At 55.0% G+C, this 16962-nt stretch overlaps 1 protein-coding gene across 1 annotated transcript; it reads left to right on the top strand.

The window, feature by feature from the left end:
- Positions 1–1847: 1847 nt before the first annotated feature.
- Positions 1848–16345, top strand: PGF (placental growth factor). Its single transcript, XM_036272380.1, has 8 exons — positions 1848–1950; positions 2090–2232; positions 3448–3490; positions 7700–7896; positions 8696–8772; positions 10849–10878; positions 10985–11047; positions 16054–16345. Exons 2-8 carry the CDS (start codon positions 2158–2160, stop codon positions 16079–16081), a joined length of 513 nt encoding a protein of 170 aa, XP_036128273.1. The 5' UTR covers positions 1848–1950; positions 2090–2157; the 3' UTR covers positions 16082–16345.
- The last annotated feature ends 617 nt before the right edge of the window (positions 16346–16962 follow it).

Here is a 16962-nt window from a genome sequence, read left to right as displayed (position 1 = left end):
AAGAAATAAACGAATCAATACAAACACGAATATATATAGCCCTATACATATACAGTTACAGGTAGATATGCCCTATAAATGCTCAAAACATTCAGTGATAGACAAGCATATACAATAAATACTTCAATGCACACACTCAAACACAATACACACCTGTGTTCCCATATACAAATTCAAATCCAAAATAAAGACACACATGAACACATGCGTAAATATGCACAGACATTAGGGGCAAACATATATGATCCCTATATGCCCGATCACACATCTGCTCACCTCCATACACATGCCCAGCGATTCCCAGACACCCTCCACCATGACCCCAGGCCCAGGAAGAAGTCTGTCTGCTCCATTAGCCGGAGCACGTTGGAGCTTGTCAGAAGGTTCTTTACAGCCCCCACTTAGCTGGCTGGAAACTGGCCCCTGGCTCCTGGACCTCCGGGCTTGAGGTTGGCCAGGCAGAGAGGCAGCATCTTCAGCAGCCCCTCGTGGGTGGGCAGACAGGCAGTGGACACAGAGGTCACTGGGGTGAGAGCTGGGGTTGCCCTGGCCTTTCTGCTTCTGGTTGGAATGTGATCTGTAGGGGCCACCTCCCAGGCCTCCCTCCTCTCCCAGTCACCCACCAGCCTCAGGCCTGGGTCAACCCATGACCCCAAATCCTGCCAGGTTCTTGCAGTCAGGGAGCTGTGCACGAAGGGTGGTGGTGGTGGTGAACACTTGAGAACCATGGGAGAGCACACACAAATGCACAGAGATGCATGATCACACACAGAGCAACACACACACACAGACACAGAAAGATGTGCAAATTCACAACCCCACTGAAATGCACATTCAGATACACTTCCAAACACACACACACAATCACACAAGCACAGAGATACCAAGAGACCAGATCCACAAACAAGTGACATTTGTACATACAGGGTACACATCCAGACACTCAGACTCATAGCACAACTGAATCTTCACAGTCACACTTAAATGCCCACATACATGAACAGACATATACACACACAAACACAGGAAGACCAGTGTCAGCAGACCCCTGCCCAGTTGGAGCATTTCCTCCTTCTCCTGGGACCAGCAGGAAACCCTGCGCTAGGCCACTCTCTAATTTGCATGTGGTGGACTCACAGGGAGGGCCTGGGAAAACGGCTTCCCACAGGGGAATAGGCTGCCTGGCTTCTGAGTGTTCGGCCAGGAGGCCGGTGTATGGGGCAGAGCCAGTTCTGGTCAGGTGGCTTGGGTTCCATCTGTCAGTCACACACGCACACTTTTCCAGTGCATATGTATGTACAGTACATGCATGCAGGGGCACTCCTGAAACCTCAGTTTCTTCATCCTTAAATTGGGGTTAATAATCCTTTCGCCCCCGAGGATCGTGGGGATGGCATAGGTGGCCCTGTGAAGGGCCAGACCAAACTGCTGCCTTCCTAGTGGTCTGGGGCCGCAGTTTCTCCAGAGGCCGCTGAAGTCTTGAGCCTTGTTGGCAGACGTCGGACTCCACAGCCTGATCCCCACCCACGGCAGCCAGCCTAGGATCGCGGGAGAGGAGCTGGGAGCCGCACTCCGCCGGCGGCACTGGGTCCTGGCGCCCCGGGGTGAGCTGCGGGCCGGGCTCCCCGGAGCGCGAGGATCCGCGTGCGGCGCGCCCCTTCCAGCCCGGCGGCACGAGCGCTCGGACCCGCCGCCCCCGCCAGCCCGCGGCGCGGTGCTCAGCCGCTCCCTGGGAGCCTCGTCCGCGGTGGGCGGGGCGGGCCTGGAGCCCCGCCCCATTCACGGCTCCTGAAACCCAGTCGCCGACAAGCTCCAGTCCCACTAGAGAGCTGCTGTCGGAGCAGGAAGCCGCATCTTCACTGGCCAGCGGGGAGAAGACCTGGGGTCGCGCTGGGAGCCCGACGGACCTTCCCCAGGGGCCCGCCTGCCCCGACAGGCGCTTCGCATCAGGTTCCCCAGCCACAGACTTACCTGAAGCCTCCTGAGTCCCCAGGGCTTCCAGAGGATGCTCGGGCCACTAGCGGGGACCTCGGGGCAGTAGCGAGGGAGGCATCCAGCCCCCGGCTCAGCAACTCTCCTCCTGTACCAGGGACGCCCCCAGGGGGATGAGCATGGTGATTTTCCGTCGGAGCCTCCTGGCTTGGGACTTCTGAGAAGATGCCTGCCATGAGGCTGTTCACTTGCTTCCTGCAGCTCCTGGCTGGGCTGGCGCTGCCTGCTGTGTCCCCCCAGGTAAGACCCACCCCCACATCCCAGCCTGGCTCCCCTGGTCTCCCCACCCCCGGCACGCAAAGCAGGGCATTCAGAAGTCACAGACCCACTCCCAGGAGCGGCACCTCCAAGGATGTCCATACATTTCCCAGGAGTCAGGCTGGACCACGTTGTCTGGGAGGAGACTTCAGGCTGGGCTGTCCCAGACTTCAGCTCTGGGGTCTGTCTTGGTGGGGGCAGGGAAGCCACAGGGAAGGGAGGGAGGTTTCCTGTCTGGCCCCTGGAGCCAGAGTGGCTTTGCTAAAAGCATCTCTCCGCTAATCCTAGGCTGGTCCCTGGCCTTGTGGTCAGGGTCGAGGCCTGTGACCAGGCAGGCGCCCCCAGGACCTCTGACCTGGTCTGGTGGAGGGGAAAGCCAGCAGAAGAGGCCATTGGTGGGGAGGCTGGGCCCTGCCCCCATCAGGGCCCAGGCTGAACCCAGGACTCTCGGGTGGGCTGGGGGCAAGAGAAGAAGTCCTGCTGTCCCGTGTCTCCCTGGTGGGCAGCCGGAGGTCCCGCGTGCAGGGCCTGGGGAAGTGAGCAGGGCCCTTTTCCCAGGAGCGGGGGGAGTCTGGCCAGGAGCCAGCTTGGGCAGCGAAATCCTGACAAAGCCAATGGGCTGCCTTTCCACTGCGCTGTCCCACTGCCCTGGGAGTCCCCAGCCCCAGCCCAGGGGTGGGTGAGCTAGACAGACCCCTGGGGCAGAAAAGCTGCACCACCAGCCACCGGCTTGCCTACTGCAGGGCTGGCCAGAGGTGTAACGTTACCAGCAGCACCAGCTCGTGGCGCCACCCACTTCAGCCCCTCAGCTCCCACTAGCTGATCACCTCTCCCAGACTCTGGCACCCAGCCAAAGCAGGCTGCATAGGGCCCGGCTGGGTGGCCCAGGGGCTGGGTAGGAGGAAGACCCTGAAGGATTACAAGATCTTTGGGACACAGGACGCAAAGTGCTCCAAAGCCTCCAGATCCCACCCTTTCCAAATGAGGAAACTGAGGCCAGAGTGAGGGCTGGGATCCACCCAGGGTCCAGTGAGGTTTAGCTGGACCTGGAAAGAGACAGCTCTGAGACAGGGCAGAGAGTGTGTGCAGAGGGTGGGAGGGAGCTCGGGCGGCCCTCTATGCTCTTGCCCATACGCTCGGCCCCAGAGCACAGAGGCCCGTGGTGGTCCCCTCATCTCTGCACCTTTCTGTCCACAGCAATTGGCTTTGTCTGCTGGGAACAACTCATCAGAGACAGAAGGTAAGCAAGCCGGGTTGGTGCGTGTGCTCAAGCCCTCTCCTTTCAGGCCTCTCCGGAAGACGGGAAGGGACTGGCATGAAGAGTGGGTGCAGGATGGTATAAGTTGGGGAAAGTCTGCAAGCTGGCTGGTGGCCCTGACTGACAAAGTTGGCAGGGCTTGAGAACCCACCCCCTATTGTGACCCAGAGGCCTAGAAAGGTGCATTTCTGTGCCAGGGTCACCCAGAGAGCAGGGCTGGGGCCAGTATACCCAGGATTGGTCTCGTTGGTTCAGAGCCCCTTCCCAGCATGATGTCAGGGGGCAGATGAGGTCTTGGAGGGCAGTGTGGGCAGTGAGTGCCAGGGGCTAGACTGGTGGTCTGGGAGCTGGGTGCAGTGGGCAAGCGATCAAGAGAATCAGGAGGGGAGAAGAGACCTTCCCAGCAGCCAGGCCTTTTCATTGATTACAAACAGACCGAACATGAGTCGCGCCCTCCCTGGCCCCTCCACTCTCCACCCCGGGTTGCATCAAGAGGGAATCTTCAAAGGGCTAGCTGGTTGCCAAAGAGACATACGTGCAGGAGGCAAGATGCTCATGCCTGGCCCCCTGCCTTACTCCTCCCTCTCTGCCTCTCCAAGAAATGCAGTGAGGCCACACACCATTTCTGAAGCTTCCCACGGTGTGTGGAAGAGGGAGTGTGTAGGGACATGCACACGCACATACGTAATAGCCATTAGAACTGGGAACACCCTCTCTCCGCCGTCCTGCCTGCTTGGTAGTCAGCTCTCCTGGGTCTGGCCATGCTCTCATGCCTGAATCCCACGTCCCTTGGGCACTGAGAAGGTGGGAGAGGCAGCAGCTCCTGCCTTCATTGATGTCTCCCTCTCTCCTTGCTGTGCCTGCTGAGACTGGCACACTGGCATAATGCTCTCTGAGATTTTGGGAGGGACCCATCACCACCTCCACCCCATGTCCTTTTTGATGCTTTTAGTGTATTTCAGGCAACAGCTACTAAAGAAGTCTGAGCCTCAGTTTCCTCACCTGTAAATGGGAGCAGTAGACTGCATGACATCTAAGGTTTTTCTCGAAGATTGTAGGATTCTCTGACTCCATGGAGGAGACACAGGAGTATATATCTTCCAGGGACCAGGGTGAGGAGGCTTGGAACTGTTGATTCATTAGGGCATCCTAATCAATCAGGATGATTGTGGCCAGGGGAAGACCCATGAGCTTTGGACCCCAGTTATCAAAATCTGAAAATGCCATCCCCTCCTGCTAACACCAGACAAGGGGCGGTGTAGTCTGTACTTGCAGCCATGGATGCTGATTTTACTACTACTTATCAGGGTAACAGTACTGGGCGTTTGCTATAATTCTGTGCTGACCACGGGCTATGAACTAGGAAGGCATTTGTATTCTCCGGATTTTATAGATGAAGAACCTGAGGCTCACAGAGGCCCTTGGAGTTGCCTAAAGCCTTGGACACTCCTCAGCATGCACTGCTCATGGCTGAGCAGGCGTGAGCAGAGCGTCCCTGCGGCAGGTTGGCCGTGTGCCCCACAAGTGACTATGCAGAGGACACCTTCCGGGCTTGGGCTGGTGGCCAGCAGTTCTGCCCAGCCCTGTGGCCTCCCGGCGGCCTCCCCAGGAGCTTGCTGTCAGGATTGAACATTTCCCTTCTTGGGTCCCCTCTGTCCTGGGTGGCAGGCAGCTGGAGCCAGATAGGTTCACCCACAGGGCTGCTGAGAGCTGAAAGTCCACTCGTGGCCCTGGGAGCAGCCCTTGTGGGACAGCCTGGCCCTGCCCTGGCGCTTGATTGGGCCACCGCCTCGCACCCCAGCCCTGCCCTGGGGCGGTCTGGGGCCAGAGGAAGTGCTCTCAGGAGCAGCTGAGCAGAACTCTTTCCTGAGGGCCTCAGCCCACATCTGGGAGTGGTCACCACTTGCTAACTGGCCCCCTACCCAGCCGGCCCTTTGTTTCTCCCACACACTGGACAGTGGCCTCAGGGAATGAATTTCCCTTTTTCCTGGTGGCTCCCAGGTAAACCAGGCCCAGCTCACCTCCTTCTCAGCCTGTCCCCAACTCCATCCGGCCATGTGATCCAGAAAGCGGTGGATTTGACGGCCCGGAGCCTGGGCCCTGCTAATGCAGCCTGTGTGGTGGGTGTGGGGTGGGTGTGGGGTGAGGAAAGGAAATCCCTTCCTTTGCCGCCAAGGCTCAGCTGGCTCTGCTTAACCTGGCTGTGGCCCCAGCAGCCCAGCTGGATGGGAGTCTGCAGACTGGTAGGGGGCTGGGGTACCCCTTCTCTGCTGCTGTCCCCCTCCCTAGTGGCTGGTCTCAGAGGAGGATCTTGAGCCTTCTATGGCACTTTGTCAGCTGGCCATTCTCTGCTAGTATTTATGTCATCCAAGGTGGAGATTAAACGCTCAGAGTTACGTAGCGCTTAGGAAGATTTTAGACTAAACACGCGTTCGTGGCGTTATGATAGGGACGTGCCCCTCTGACCTTGCACTGCAGAGGCCGGCTTCCCTGGGCTTTGGGGGCTGCTTATGGGAAGAGGGGCTTGTTTCCCCTTTGGTGGTCCACGGAGAGGGTCCCAGTGGCCTGGAGAGGCAGAATGGGGGGAGAATGGTCTCCCTCCCATCCCTGGGCCTAGTCCTAGTGCCCGTAAGCAGACAAAGCAGAATGGAGCAGCAGACGCCCAGATAAGCATGGTTTATTGCCTCTGCGGCCTCCTCAGCCAGCTCCACGTGGACACACCGCCCCTTGGGTATTTTCCACCAGCTTTCAGTCTTTCCCCAGGGCCTCTGCTAGGGCTGACGTTTATTTTCCCTCTGAGATTACCCTAAGACTCACGTCCTTATAGGCTCAGTGGAATGGACTTTGACCCCTTCTGGCTCCTAGAAACGGCCGTGGAAGGAGGTGAGGGGCTAAGAGGAGAAGCATTGCTCTAGGGCAGAGCTTCAGGGTCCCCAGGTGACCCAACGCCCATGTCTTCTCTTACCAACTGAGGATAATCATGTGTAGCACAGGAAGACCCAGGGCCAGAGATGTTTCTCTGCCCATGGTCTCAAGGCTGGACTGGGTTGTGTGCCCAGAATCACAGACCATCTATCAGAGATGGGAGGGACCTTAATAACCATCTCTTCCCAGCCTGCTTCTTTTCCCCAGCTGAGGAAACTGCTATACCCAGAAAGGTTACGTGACCTCCCCAAGGTCACACAGTCACTATAGGTACAGGACTAGAAGCCAATTCTCCTGCTTCTGATTACTCACTTCCTGTGAGCCTCTCTTTTGGGGCCAGGCCCCAGGCCTTCCCCTAAAGGAGTAGCCTCTTTTGAGAGATTCCAGAGAGACCCCCAAAAGTTCCCGCTCATGACCACCAGGACATCGTAGGGGTCGGGGATGTCCCTGATAATCACTGAACCATCGTCTAATCAATCAGTCATTATTTAGCCTGTGTTTACTGGGTGCTTGGGTCCCTGTCCTCACAGAGCCTCGACTTTGTTGTAAAGGAGATAAGAGCACCAGTGACTGAGATAAGGCCAGCCCTTGGGGCCTCGTTATGCTCAAAGGAGGAACATCTGTTCATACTAGAAAAGTTGGAGAAAGCTTTGGAGAGGAGGCAGGGAGGGGGGCCTGAGAAATGGGTGGTAAGAAATGAGAAGTGGGGGAGGAACAGAGCCCAAGGTGGGGATTTGGTAATGTGGCCTGGTTGTTTAGAGGGCTGGTCCCAGGAAAATGAGGAGAGGGGACAGGCTGCCTGGCAGAGGGGTTGGCCCAGAGGGGGGCAGGAGATAAGGACTAGGACAAGGCTAACCCTCCCCGTGGGACTCTGCAAGCCAAGCTCGCAGACTGCATGGAACTGTTTTCTGCAAAGTCCCCAGGATTGAGGAAGCACCAGGGGAGGCCTGAGAAAGGCCCAGCGGGCCTGGGGGCTGCCAGGCACTCTCCCTGAAGCTCCAAGGGCACCAAGGCAGGTGTCGGTGCCTAAGTTGAGAGTACAGCAGAGAGCTCAGGACACTGAGGAATTCCATTCCATTGGGATTTCCAGCCGGCAGATAAGCTCACATCAGTTCAGAGCAGAGGGAGCTCAGGTAGGCTGAGGGCTTCCTGGAGGAGGAGGTGTGGGCTAAACCCGGCAGGTTCTGCAAGGCCTAAGGAGCCAGGACTGGGGCGTGAGGGGCAGGCCCCTCCTGACCTGACCCAGCTGACTGTGCCCCTCTGCAGTGGTGCCCTTCCAGGAAGTGTGGGGCCGCAGCTACTGCCGAGCGATGGAGAGGCTGGTGGACATCGTGTCGGAGTACCCCGATGAGATGCAGTACCTGTTCAGCCCGTCCTGTGTCTCCCTGCTGCGCTGCACCGGCTGCTGTGGTGACGAGACCCTGCACTGTGTGCCTGTGGAGACGGCCAACGTCACCATGCAGGTAGGGAGGGTCTCTTCCTCATGTCCCACCTGCCCCATTGTCCACACCTACTCAGAGACCCATAGCACCTACCCACCAGAAGGGACCTGGAGAGAGAAGGAGGGCAGGCCAAGGTCACAGGACTGCAATGACTCCCAGGCCGGGGCTCTTTCCACGCTGCACAGTGCCCTCCTTTTTGAGCCCACATCCCAGCTGTGAGCCACGCACCTCCTCCCTTATCAGCCGACCCGGCTCCAGCTGAGCCCTGCTCCGGGACCCAGGATATCGGGTTGAGGATGGAAAACCTTTGAATCTGCTCAGACTTAAGAAGTCCCTGTTTATACCAGGAGCATTTGGTGCCCTGAGCCATGCGCGCACACACACACACACGCTGGTTTGTGGAGCATTTACCGAGTAACGCCCAGCACTGTGCTAGGCCCTTCATAAATGCTACCTCAATATTCAGTCCTTCAAGGCAAGTGTTATTCCCATTTCACAGATGAGGAACTTGAGGCTCAGAGATGTTCTTTCCCTTGCTCAGCAGGTGGAAGAGCCGAGATTTCAACATATACCTCACTGACTCCAAAGCATGGGCCCCATTCCTCCCTGGTGCTGTGCTGGCGGCTGGGGCAGCGAGGGACAGGGGCCTCCTCAGATTCACAAGCCATTGGGAGGGCTGTTTGCCCCACACTCCAAGCAGAACGAGGGCATGTAGTCCAAAGGATGGGGGGAACATGGAGTCTGGTTATCCCCACACGGAGGGAGTTGGAAATCCACGGCCCAGCCCCCAAACCAGATCTCCAAACTTTCTCTCCCGCAGATCCTGAGGGTCAGCTCCGGGGAGCGGTCCTCCTACGTGGAGATGACATTCTCTCAGCACACCCGCTGCAAGTGCAGGTAGGTCCTCGGGGAGTGGCAGGGACAGGCTCCATGCACTCGGCAGCCTTAGCCATGTGGCTGCCATCCCTGCTGCAGGCCACTCTTCCTCCCTAGCTGAGGGAGACCAGGGAACGCGGGGGCCAGAGGCAGCTGTATTTTGCACTCCCATCAGCCCGTTTTTGCCTCAGGAGGTGGTCCCAGTGGTTTGAGCACAGCTGACATGAAGCCACAGGGGCAAAGGAAGCCTGGGTCCCCCCCGGACTTGCAGGGGCTCTGGGCACAACATCCCCCTCCTTGAGATGGGAGGCAGCTGCCACAGTCCTGGAAGAGACACTGAGGCAAGGATATTTCAAGCCTGGGCTCAGATCTGGGCCAGGCTGGCACCTGTGCAAGGGGACAGCTGAGCAGAGGAGCACAGGGAAGGACACGCTATGGCAGGAAGAGAGGGGCAGAAGGAGGGAGGCACTGAGGTTTCTGTACCATCACACCCCCACCAGCAGGGCCTCTGACCAGCCTGTTCCCAGGGCGCTCTGAACACTAGTTACCACGAGGAACAGGCTCAACCTACCAGCCAGGCCCAGGGAAGAGAGAAACAGGTGAGGTGCTGTCCTGGTGCCCCTGGCCTGTGGATGGAGGCACCAGACAAGAGGTCCCGAGCCCTGTGCTCAGTGGGAAGAAGGGACACCACCACCATTCACTGTGCCCCTTCTGTGTGAATGTGTTTTCTCAATGTTCAACTCTTCTCATTGTCAAATGAGAACTAACTGAGCACCTACAATGTGCTAGGCACTGTCTCGGTGGTTGGGATAGAGTGGTGAACAAGACAGACAAGGTCTCCGCTCTCATAACACCCTGGGAGGTACGTACTATCGTCAGCCCCATTTTATGGATGAGGAAACTGAGGTTTGGTGTAGTTATGTGATTTGCCACAGATTATGATTGATCCCCCGCCTGTCTAACCCCTAAGCCTACCCTTTTTCATGCAACCTCTCAGGGCCACTCTCCAGGAGACCCAGCACGGCCCTGGGCTTGGCTCTGCTTAGTGTCCAGGGTTCTGGCCGCCCCTCTTGGACTGAGCCCAGGCTCGAGGCCCTCTTCACTATACCGCTGTCAGGGGCCTGCCTCAGCCCATTTTCTCCCCTTCCTGCCAGTCCGGTTTAGTCATACAATAATCATTCAGTAATGAGCCCTCCCAGGCACAGTGCTAGACAGTGACCTTTCATGTTCCACGTCACGTTTGCCCTAAAAAGCACTCTGTTGGGCAGGCAGGCGAGGAACTGAGTCTCCGTGGGTGTCTCTGACTTGCCCCAGATGGCAGAGGCATGACCAGGCAGTCCAAGCGGCCCTGGTACCCTATCCTGGCTCCCAGAAGACAGCCAGCCTAGGGCCACATTCCCCAGCCATGCTACCCCCCCCCCCCCGTTTCCAGGGAAGACTGAGGCCCTGTCCCCTTCCAATGGGCTGACCAACAGGGACACCTTTCTTCTCGCTTCTGGGCCAACAGTCACAGCTCCAGAGGCAAAGCCAGGACATGCCTGGTGACCAGCGGCTGTGCTTCCTCCCCTCACTCCATCCCTCATCCGCTCCTCCTGTGTTGCCTGCAGCATCACACGTCCCAGGAGCGGGGGTGGCAGTTGTGTACTGACAGGCGGCCTTCGCTGGCAGCCTGTGCTCAGTGGGAAGAAGGGGCACCACCCACCACTCTATGGCCTCGTCCACTGTCCTTGAGGAAACCGAGTGCACCCTGGAACAAATAGCAGGAACAAGAGAAGAAGTAAACAGAGAAGGCAGGAAAGAACAGGCTTACAAATCTCCAGATTTGATGCCAAGGAGCTGAGAAGTGCAGAAGGTTATGGAAAGGGGCCCAAGGGAGAATTCGTCTCTCTCTTGGTGGGGTCACCAGAGTCTGGAGTGGGAGCTGAAGCCCAGAGGCCTCTGGCCATCTCTTCTTCACTAGCTCTCTGCTACCCCCTAGTGGCTCCAGCGCCGACTGCAGGGCCAGGATTCCAATGTTGGAGGGGAGGTGTGTGGGTGGCAGAGAGCCCCCACTTGTACTCTCCTGATTCTCCCCTGCCTCTCTGTTTGTTTCCCTAGGCCTCTGCGGGAGATGATGAAGACAGAAAGGTAAGTGGCGTGCCTGAGGCTCCAGACCGTTCTCGGGCCTGCCAGCCCCTGTCCTAGCATGAGAACCCTCCAGCTACTCTGTCCTGACGCTTTTGGCTTATTGCAGGAGGAGACCCAAGGGCAGTGGGAAGAGGAAGAAAGAGAAGCAGAGACCCACAGACTGCCAGCTGTGAGTGTGCTGGGGGGGGCCAGGGATGACAAGGAGGCTGAGCCAGAGGGGAGCCCCCATCAGCAAGGGTTAGTGGCGGGGAAGGAGGAAAGCAAGTCCCAGAGCAGTCTTGGGGGTCAGAACAGAGAGCTGCATTTCTAGATTCTAGGGCCCAGGAAATATTAGGGGACCTCAGCTCTTGTCCTGACCTAGCCCAAGTCTCTGTGTGGCTTGAGCAAGTCATGTCACCTCTCTGAGCCTGTTTATCTTTCTGCGTAAAATGACAGGCCAGGGGCCCATCAAGCATTTCGTCATTCTAGAAACATTTACCAAGCACTTAACTGTTTGCCGGGCATACCAGTGAACAGACCAACAAGACTCTTGCTCTTAAGTGCTTATCTTCTAGTGATGAAAAATCCAACAGCTGGAAACATATCAGGCTACTTCCTAGAGGCCTTGGGGAAGGAGAAGCGGCCCACTGGCTCCCGCGGCCATATTTCTGCCCCCGCCCCCGCAGGGGGTTTGGGGTCCACTCACTTCCTATTTCCCTCTCAATGTTACCTGTCCACCTCGGCTTCACACCTGGCGGTCCAGGTTAGTCCAGGCCTGAGTGTAGCTGGGAGACAGGAATTAGAAAGGGCAAACCCAAATCTGTGAGAGTAAATAGTAAAAAGAAGTAATATTTCACGTCTCCAGTAACTCAGTCACAAAACAGTTCCTTTCCGCTCCAAGACTCCACGAAATCATTTTGGGCCATAGGACTGGAGCTGACCCAAGTCTTGCCCTGTGGGTCCTCCCCTCCATGAGTGGAGAACCCCCTTCCCGCTCCATGAAGGCAGGAATTCTAGGAAAGTTCGTCCCCTGAAGCAGGTGGCCCTCGTTTTCCCCTGGCCCCAGCAGCACCTCGGGCCGAGCAGGCCGGGGGTGCAGGGCTCCCGCACAGGCGGGCCCAGAGAGAACGCGCCGTGCCCCCATCCGCCAGGGCAGCAGTCTGCGGACGTCTCACTTGGGAATCTCCTGAAGGAGTTGCAAAAACCCATGTGTTCCCATGCTCATTTTTTAGTTAACGTTGAACTTTTCCATCAAAATTATAAATAGTCGCAAAGATATCATTTTTGGCATGTTATAAATAGTAATGTTTTAATATAACACCACTAGATAACTCTTTGGGTGCATCCTAGGGAATAAGGCATTTTAATTTAATACCATCATCTACTTTAAAAAAAATGTTTTTATTGATTTTTTGGAGAGAGAGGAAGGGAGAGAGAGATAGAAACATCGATGTGAGAGGGATACATTGATCAGCTGCTTCCTGCAGACACACCCCCCCCCACCCCCCCGCCACTGGGGATCAAGCCTACAACCCAGGCATGTGCCCTGACCAGGAATTGGACCGGGATCTCTCAGTCTAAGGGATGACGCTCAATCACTGAGCTATACCAGCTGGGCCCATCATCCACTTTAAGCAGAAATGGACAGCCCGGCCAGTGTGGCTCAGGGTTCTAAGTGTCATGCCATGGACTGGGAAGCCCTGGTTCAATTCTCAGTCAGGGCACATGCCCAGGTTGCAGGCCCCAACCGCAGGGTTGTGCAGGAGGCAGCCAATTGATGCGTCTCTCTCACATCAATGTGTGTCTCTCTCCCTCCCTCCTTTCTACTCTCCAAAAATCAATGGAAAAATATTCTCAGGATTAACAACAAAAAATGAACAAACAGCAACAAAAAATATAAATATGAACACTCTCCTTTAATAGTAGTTGCATTTTTTTTTTTCTTTATTGATGTTTTAGAGACAGAGGAAGGGTAAGGGAGAGAGAGATAGAAACATCGATGAGAGAGAACATCGACTGGCCACCTCCTGCATGCCCCTCATTGGGGATTAGGTCCACAACCTGGGCATGTGCCCTGAACCAGAAATCGAACTAGTAACTCTGGGTGCATGGGTCGATGCTCAACCACTGAGCCACACCAGCTGGGCAGTAGTTGCATATTTTCATCGCTTCTTTTTTCCTTGAACTTATATTTCCATTTCACTTCCCCCACAGAATTTCAGCCTAGTGTACTTTTTTAATGTTCAAGTCTTTTATACATCACCTTGTCATATGTATCTGCTATAACAATGGTATATACATTTGAATGATTTTAAATTTCCTGTAAATATAAACTCTAAATGAAATTTTCTTCTCAGATTAATTATCACAATAATTATTAGTAGTACCAATCAAAACAGCACAAATACATGTAGGGAGCATGCAGGAGGCAGCCAAATGATGTTTTGCTCTCACATCAATGTTTCTGTCTCCCTCTCCCTTTCTCTCTCTAAAAATCAATGAAGAATTTGTTTTTTTATCCTCACCCAAGGACATTTTTGCATTTATCTTCAGATAGAGCGGGAGGGAGAGAAGGAGGAGAGAGAGAAACATCGATGTGAGAGAGACACATGGAGTGGTTGCCACCCACACAACCCCAATCAGGACCAGGGACAAACTGCAACTGAGGTACGTGCCCTTAGCGGGAACCAAACCTGGGTCTCTCCAGTCCAGAGGCCGATGTTCCAACCGCTGAGCCAAATCGGCCAGGGCTAAAGAATTATTTTTAAAAAGAAGTACAATCTATCTCATTAGGGATGCATCTCAATGAGACGGATGTGGCTACCTCTTTCAATTAATGAACCCGTTAATGAATGTTACCTCCCGCCAGACTGAGACAGGATTCAGCATTCATTCCGTTGCTGCTCACCATTTTTTATAGATGTAAAGGTTGAGATACCATGCTCACATGAATAAGTAGAAGGACTAGATATCTCTTAGTTACTTGAATTTGTCGATATAAGAACCATCCAAACTGTAGAGAATTTTTTAAAGTTTATTTGAGCCAAACCGACAATTGCTGGGAAGCAAAATCTCAACAGGTTGAGAAAAGGCTCCAGAGACAGGCCGTTATGCAGCTTGTTTTATACATTAGAATCAAAGGATTCCGAAGAAGGGTTGCTTGAGCCCTGGCCGGTTTGGCTCAGCGGTTAGAGCGTCGGCCTGCGGTCCGGAGAGACCCGGGTTTGGTTCCCGCTAAGGGCACGTACTTCGGTTGCAGTTTGTCCCCAGCCCTGGTTGGTCGTGCGGGTGGCAGCCACTTGATGTGTCCCTTTCACGTCAATGTTTCTCTCTCTCTCTTCCTCTCTCTCCCTCCCACTCTGTCTGTACAAAAAATGGAAAAAATATCCTCGGGTGAGGATAAAAAAAAAAAAAGAAGGGTTGCTTGAAATCCACTGGTGCTCGGTAGGTTAGGGAGGCAGGAGAAAGCAAAGTGGGGACATCTCTGGGACTGGATGAAAAGGAAAAGGATAGATGAGTACTTGTTTTACATGGGAGGGTGCAGGGTAGTTCACAGGTGACATTTACAGCACCCAGATGGTGTACCAGGAACAAGGGAGCAATGAAGGGTCTGGAATTTGTGCCCTGAGGGGCCGGGAAAGGGAGAGAACTCTGACATTTCAAAGGTATGTTATCTTAGATGCTGAAGACATGAGGCTCACTGACGTAAAGACAGAACTTTGTCACGGGAGCTGCAGGCCTAGGAAGTGACTACCCGACTCACTTTTAGGAAGGTTCCTGTTCCGCCACCTGTGTTACCTTCAGTCTCGGAGTTTGTAAGGCCCACCGCGCAGGCTTCCGCTGAGCTGGTCGGGTTTAGTATGTGGCCCCTTTTCCTTTCTTCTTTTTTCCATTTATCTTCAGATAGAGTCGGGGGGTGGGGGGGAGAGAAACATCTATGTGAGAGAGACACATCGATTGGTTGCCTCCCACACGACCCTGCTCAGGGCTGGGGACCGAACTGCAACCGAGGTACGTGCCCTTGACCAGAATCAAACCTGCAACTCTTTGGTCCAAGGTCAGTGCTCTAACCGCTGAGCCAAACCAGCCAGGGCTACGGCCCCTTGTTCATCCACAAATTCCTTCCAAGTCATTTGCCAAACACCTCAAGGTGATCTGCTAACAGAAATTACTTCTCATGACACATTAGCTGACAACTGGGTTAAGTTGTTCTTTAGTTTTGTTGAAAGCAACAACTTGGAAACCACGTGACTTTCGAAAAGCCTTGGTTACCCAGCCATTTGCCATATTTCCTTTCTCAACACGTACACCAGTATTTTGAGTTGTTCTTTAACCGGTGTCCCCTGGATACTCTTGCCTTGGGGCGAAGTATTGTCACAGCAGTCGGAGTGGCAGCATGCTATGCTCCAGGTGGAAAGGGGATTGATTGTGAACTCTCAGGACGGTGGGGAAGCCCACCTTTCAGGAGGCAGTTTTCAGGTGGAGAACTGAAAATGGATTTTTTTTTAATATGTTTTCTTGATTTTTAGACAGAGAGGAAGGAAGAGGGAGAGAGAGAGAAATATCGATGAGAAAGAAACATCGATCGGCTGCCTCCAGCACACCCCCTACTGGGATAGAGCTTGCAACCCAGGCATGTGCCCTGACTAGGAATCGAACCGGTGACCTCTTCGTGCATGGTTCGATGTTCAACCATTGAGCCATGCCGGCTGGGTGAAAATGGATTCTTTTAAAACCATCAATACTCATCTTGGACAAGTTTCATGTACATTTAGGGGTACCTGTACCCTCTTTTGAAGACTGCTGTCCTAAAGTAATCAGAGCTATTAGTGTATGGAGCCAGACTCGGTTCATGTCACTGACTAGCTGTGTGACCTTGGGCAAGTTTCTTAACCTCTCTGAGCCTCAGTTTCCTTATCCTTATGCAAAAGGATAATAATAACAATGCCTTCCTCATGAGATAACGTTAAGGAGAGAAGAGGTGCTTAGCACAGGGCTGGGCACCCGGGTGTGGGCTTGGTGAAGGGTCGCTCCTAGCTTCTCGTTGGCCTTGGTGCAAGCAGAGATCCAGGCATGCTGCGACCTCCCTGTGCTCCCTGTCCAAGCTTCCCCTCTGGGTGTGTCTCCCCTCCCATAGGAGGGACCCTACCCTCCACAGTGTGCTAATACCCGCTTTCTGTGTTTGGTCTCTGGCAGGTGCGGTGATACTTCTCCCCCGAGGTAACCAGCCCCTTGGAGGAGAGAGACCCCACACCCGGCTCCTGTATTTATTATCGTCACATTCTCAGTTACCTCCTTGCTGGCACCAGCCCTCTATTTATTAGCCAATTGTATCCCTGCTGAATGACTCATCCCCTCTAAGACGAGGGACAGGGAGGGACAGGACCCTCAGGAATTCAGTGCCTTAAGCAGAACGTGAGAGAAAGGCGGCAGCCACAGCCTGTGTGTGCTCCAGCTTGGGAAGAACAAGACCTGTGACTTTGTGAAGGACAAGCCAGGCCCCGGGGGTCTCCAAGAGGCTGGAGAGGGAAGAAGAGAAGTGGGGGAACCCACCGCCTGTCCCTGGGCCTTCGAAGCTCCTGCCAGGATGGGGTGGAGGAACTTGCTCTGGCCGCCTTGGCCCCAGCTGAGTGGGGAGGCAGGCAGGGCCCTGTGGCTCCCCTCTTCCTGGCAGCAGCTCTGCACCCTGGAAAGCAGAACAGTCAGCTCTGGAGAACAGTGGTTGCCCGGGGCCTTTGCCACTCCTAGCCCCCTTCGGTTTCTCCTCTCATCTTGCCATTGCTTGTACCGGCACATCGTCCTTTATGGCCAAGGAAGGCTCCTCCGTTCCGCCCCTCTCAGGGACACAGACGATGAGTGGGCCCCAGGCTGGACTTGGAGCAAGCTTCCCTGCGCGGCTGTCTGACGGCCAAGCCAGATTCTCTTGAATAAAGTTATTCTAGTCTGGATCGGCCTCTCCAGGGAGTGTGTCTGCCCGAGCAGCGAGCAACCGCAGAAAATGGAAGCAGGATAGAAAAGGGATCCTGGGCCCCAACGCTGCCCTCAGGTTGGCTCCAGCCTCTCCCGCAGCTTCCGGGAGTGCCTTCCTCCCAGCTGCTTTGGGCA

Source organism: Molossus molossus, unplaced genomic scaffold (genome assembly GCF_014108415.1).
Source record: "Molossus molossus isolate mMolMol1 unplaced genomic scaffold, mMolMol1.p scaffold_m16_p_1, whole genome shotgun sequence".
Taxonomy (NCBI): Eukaryota; Metazoa; Chordata; class Mammalia; order Chiroptera; family Molossidae; genus Molossus; species Molossus molossus.
Note: the sequence above shows the minus strand (reverse complement) of the source record. Positions and strands in the feature narration are given on the sequence as shown.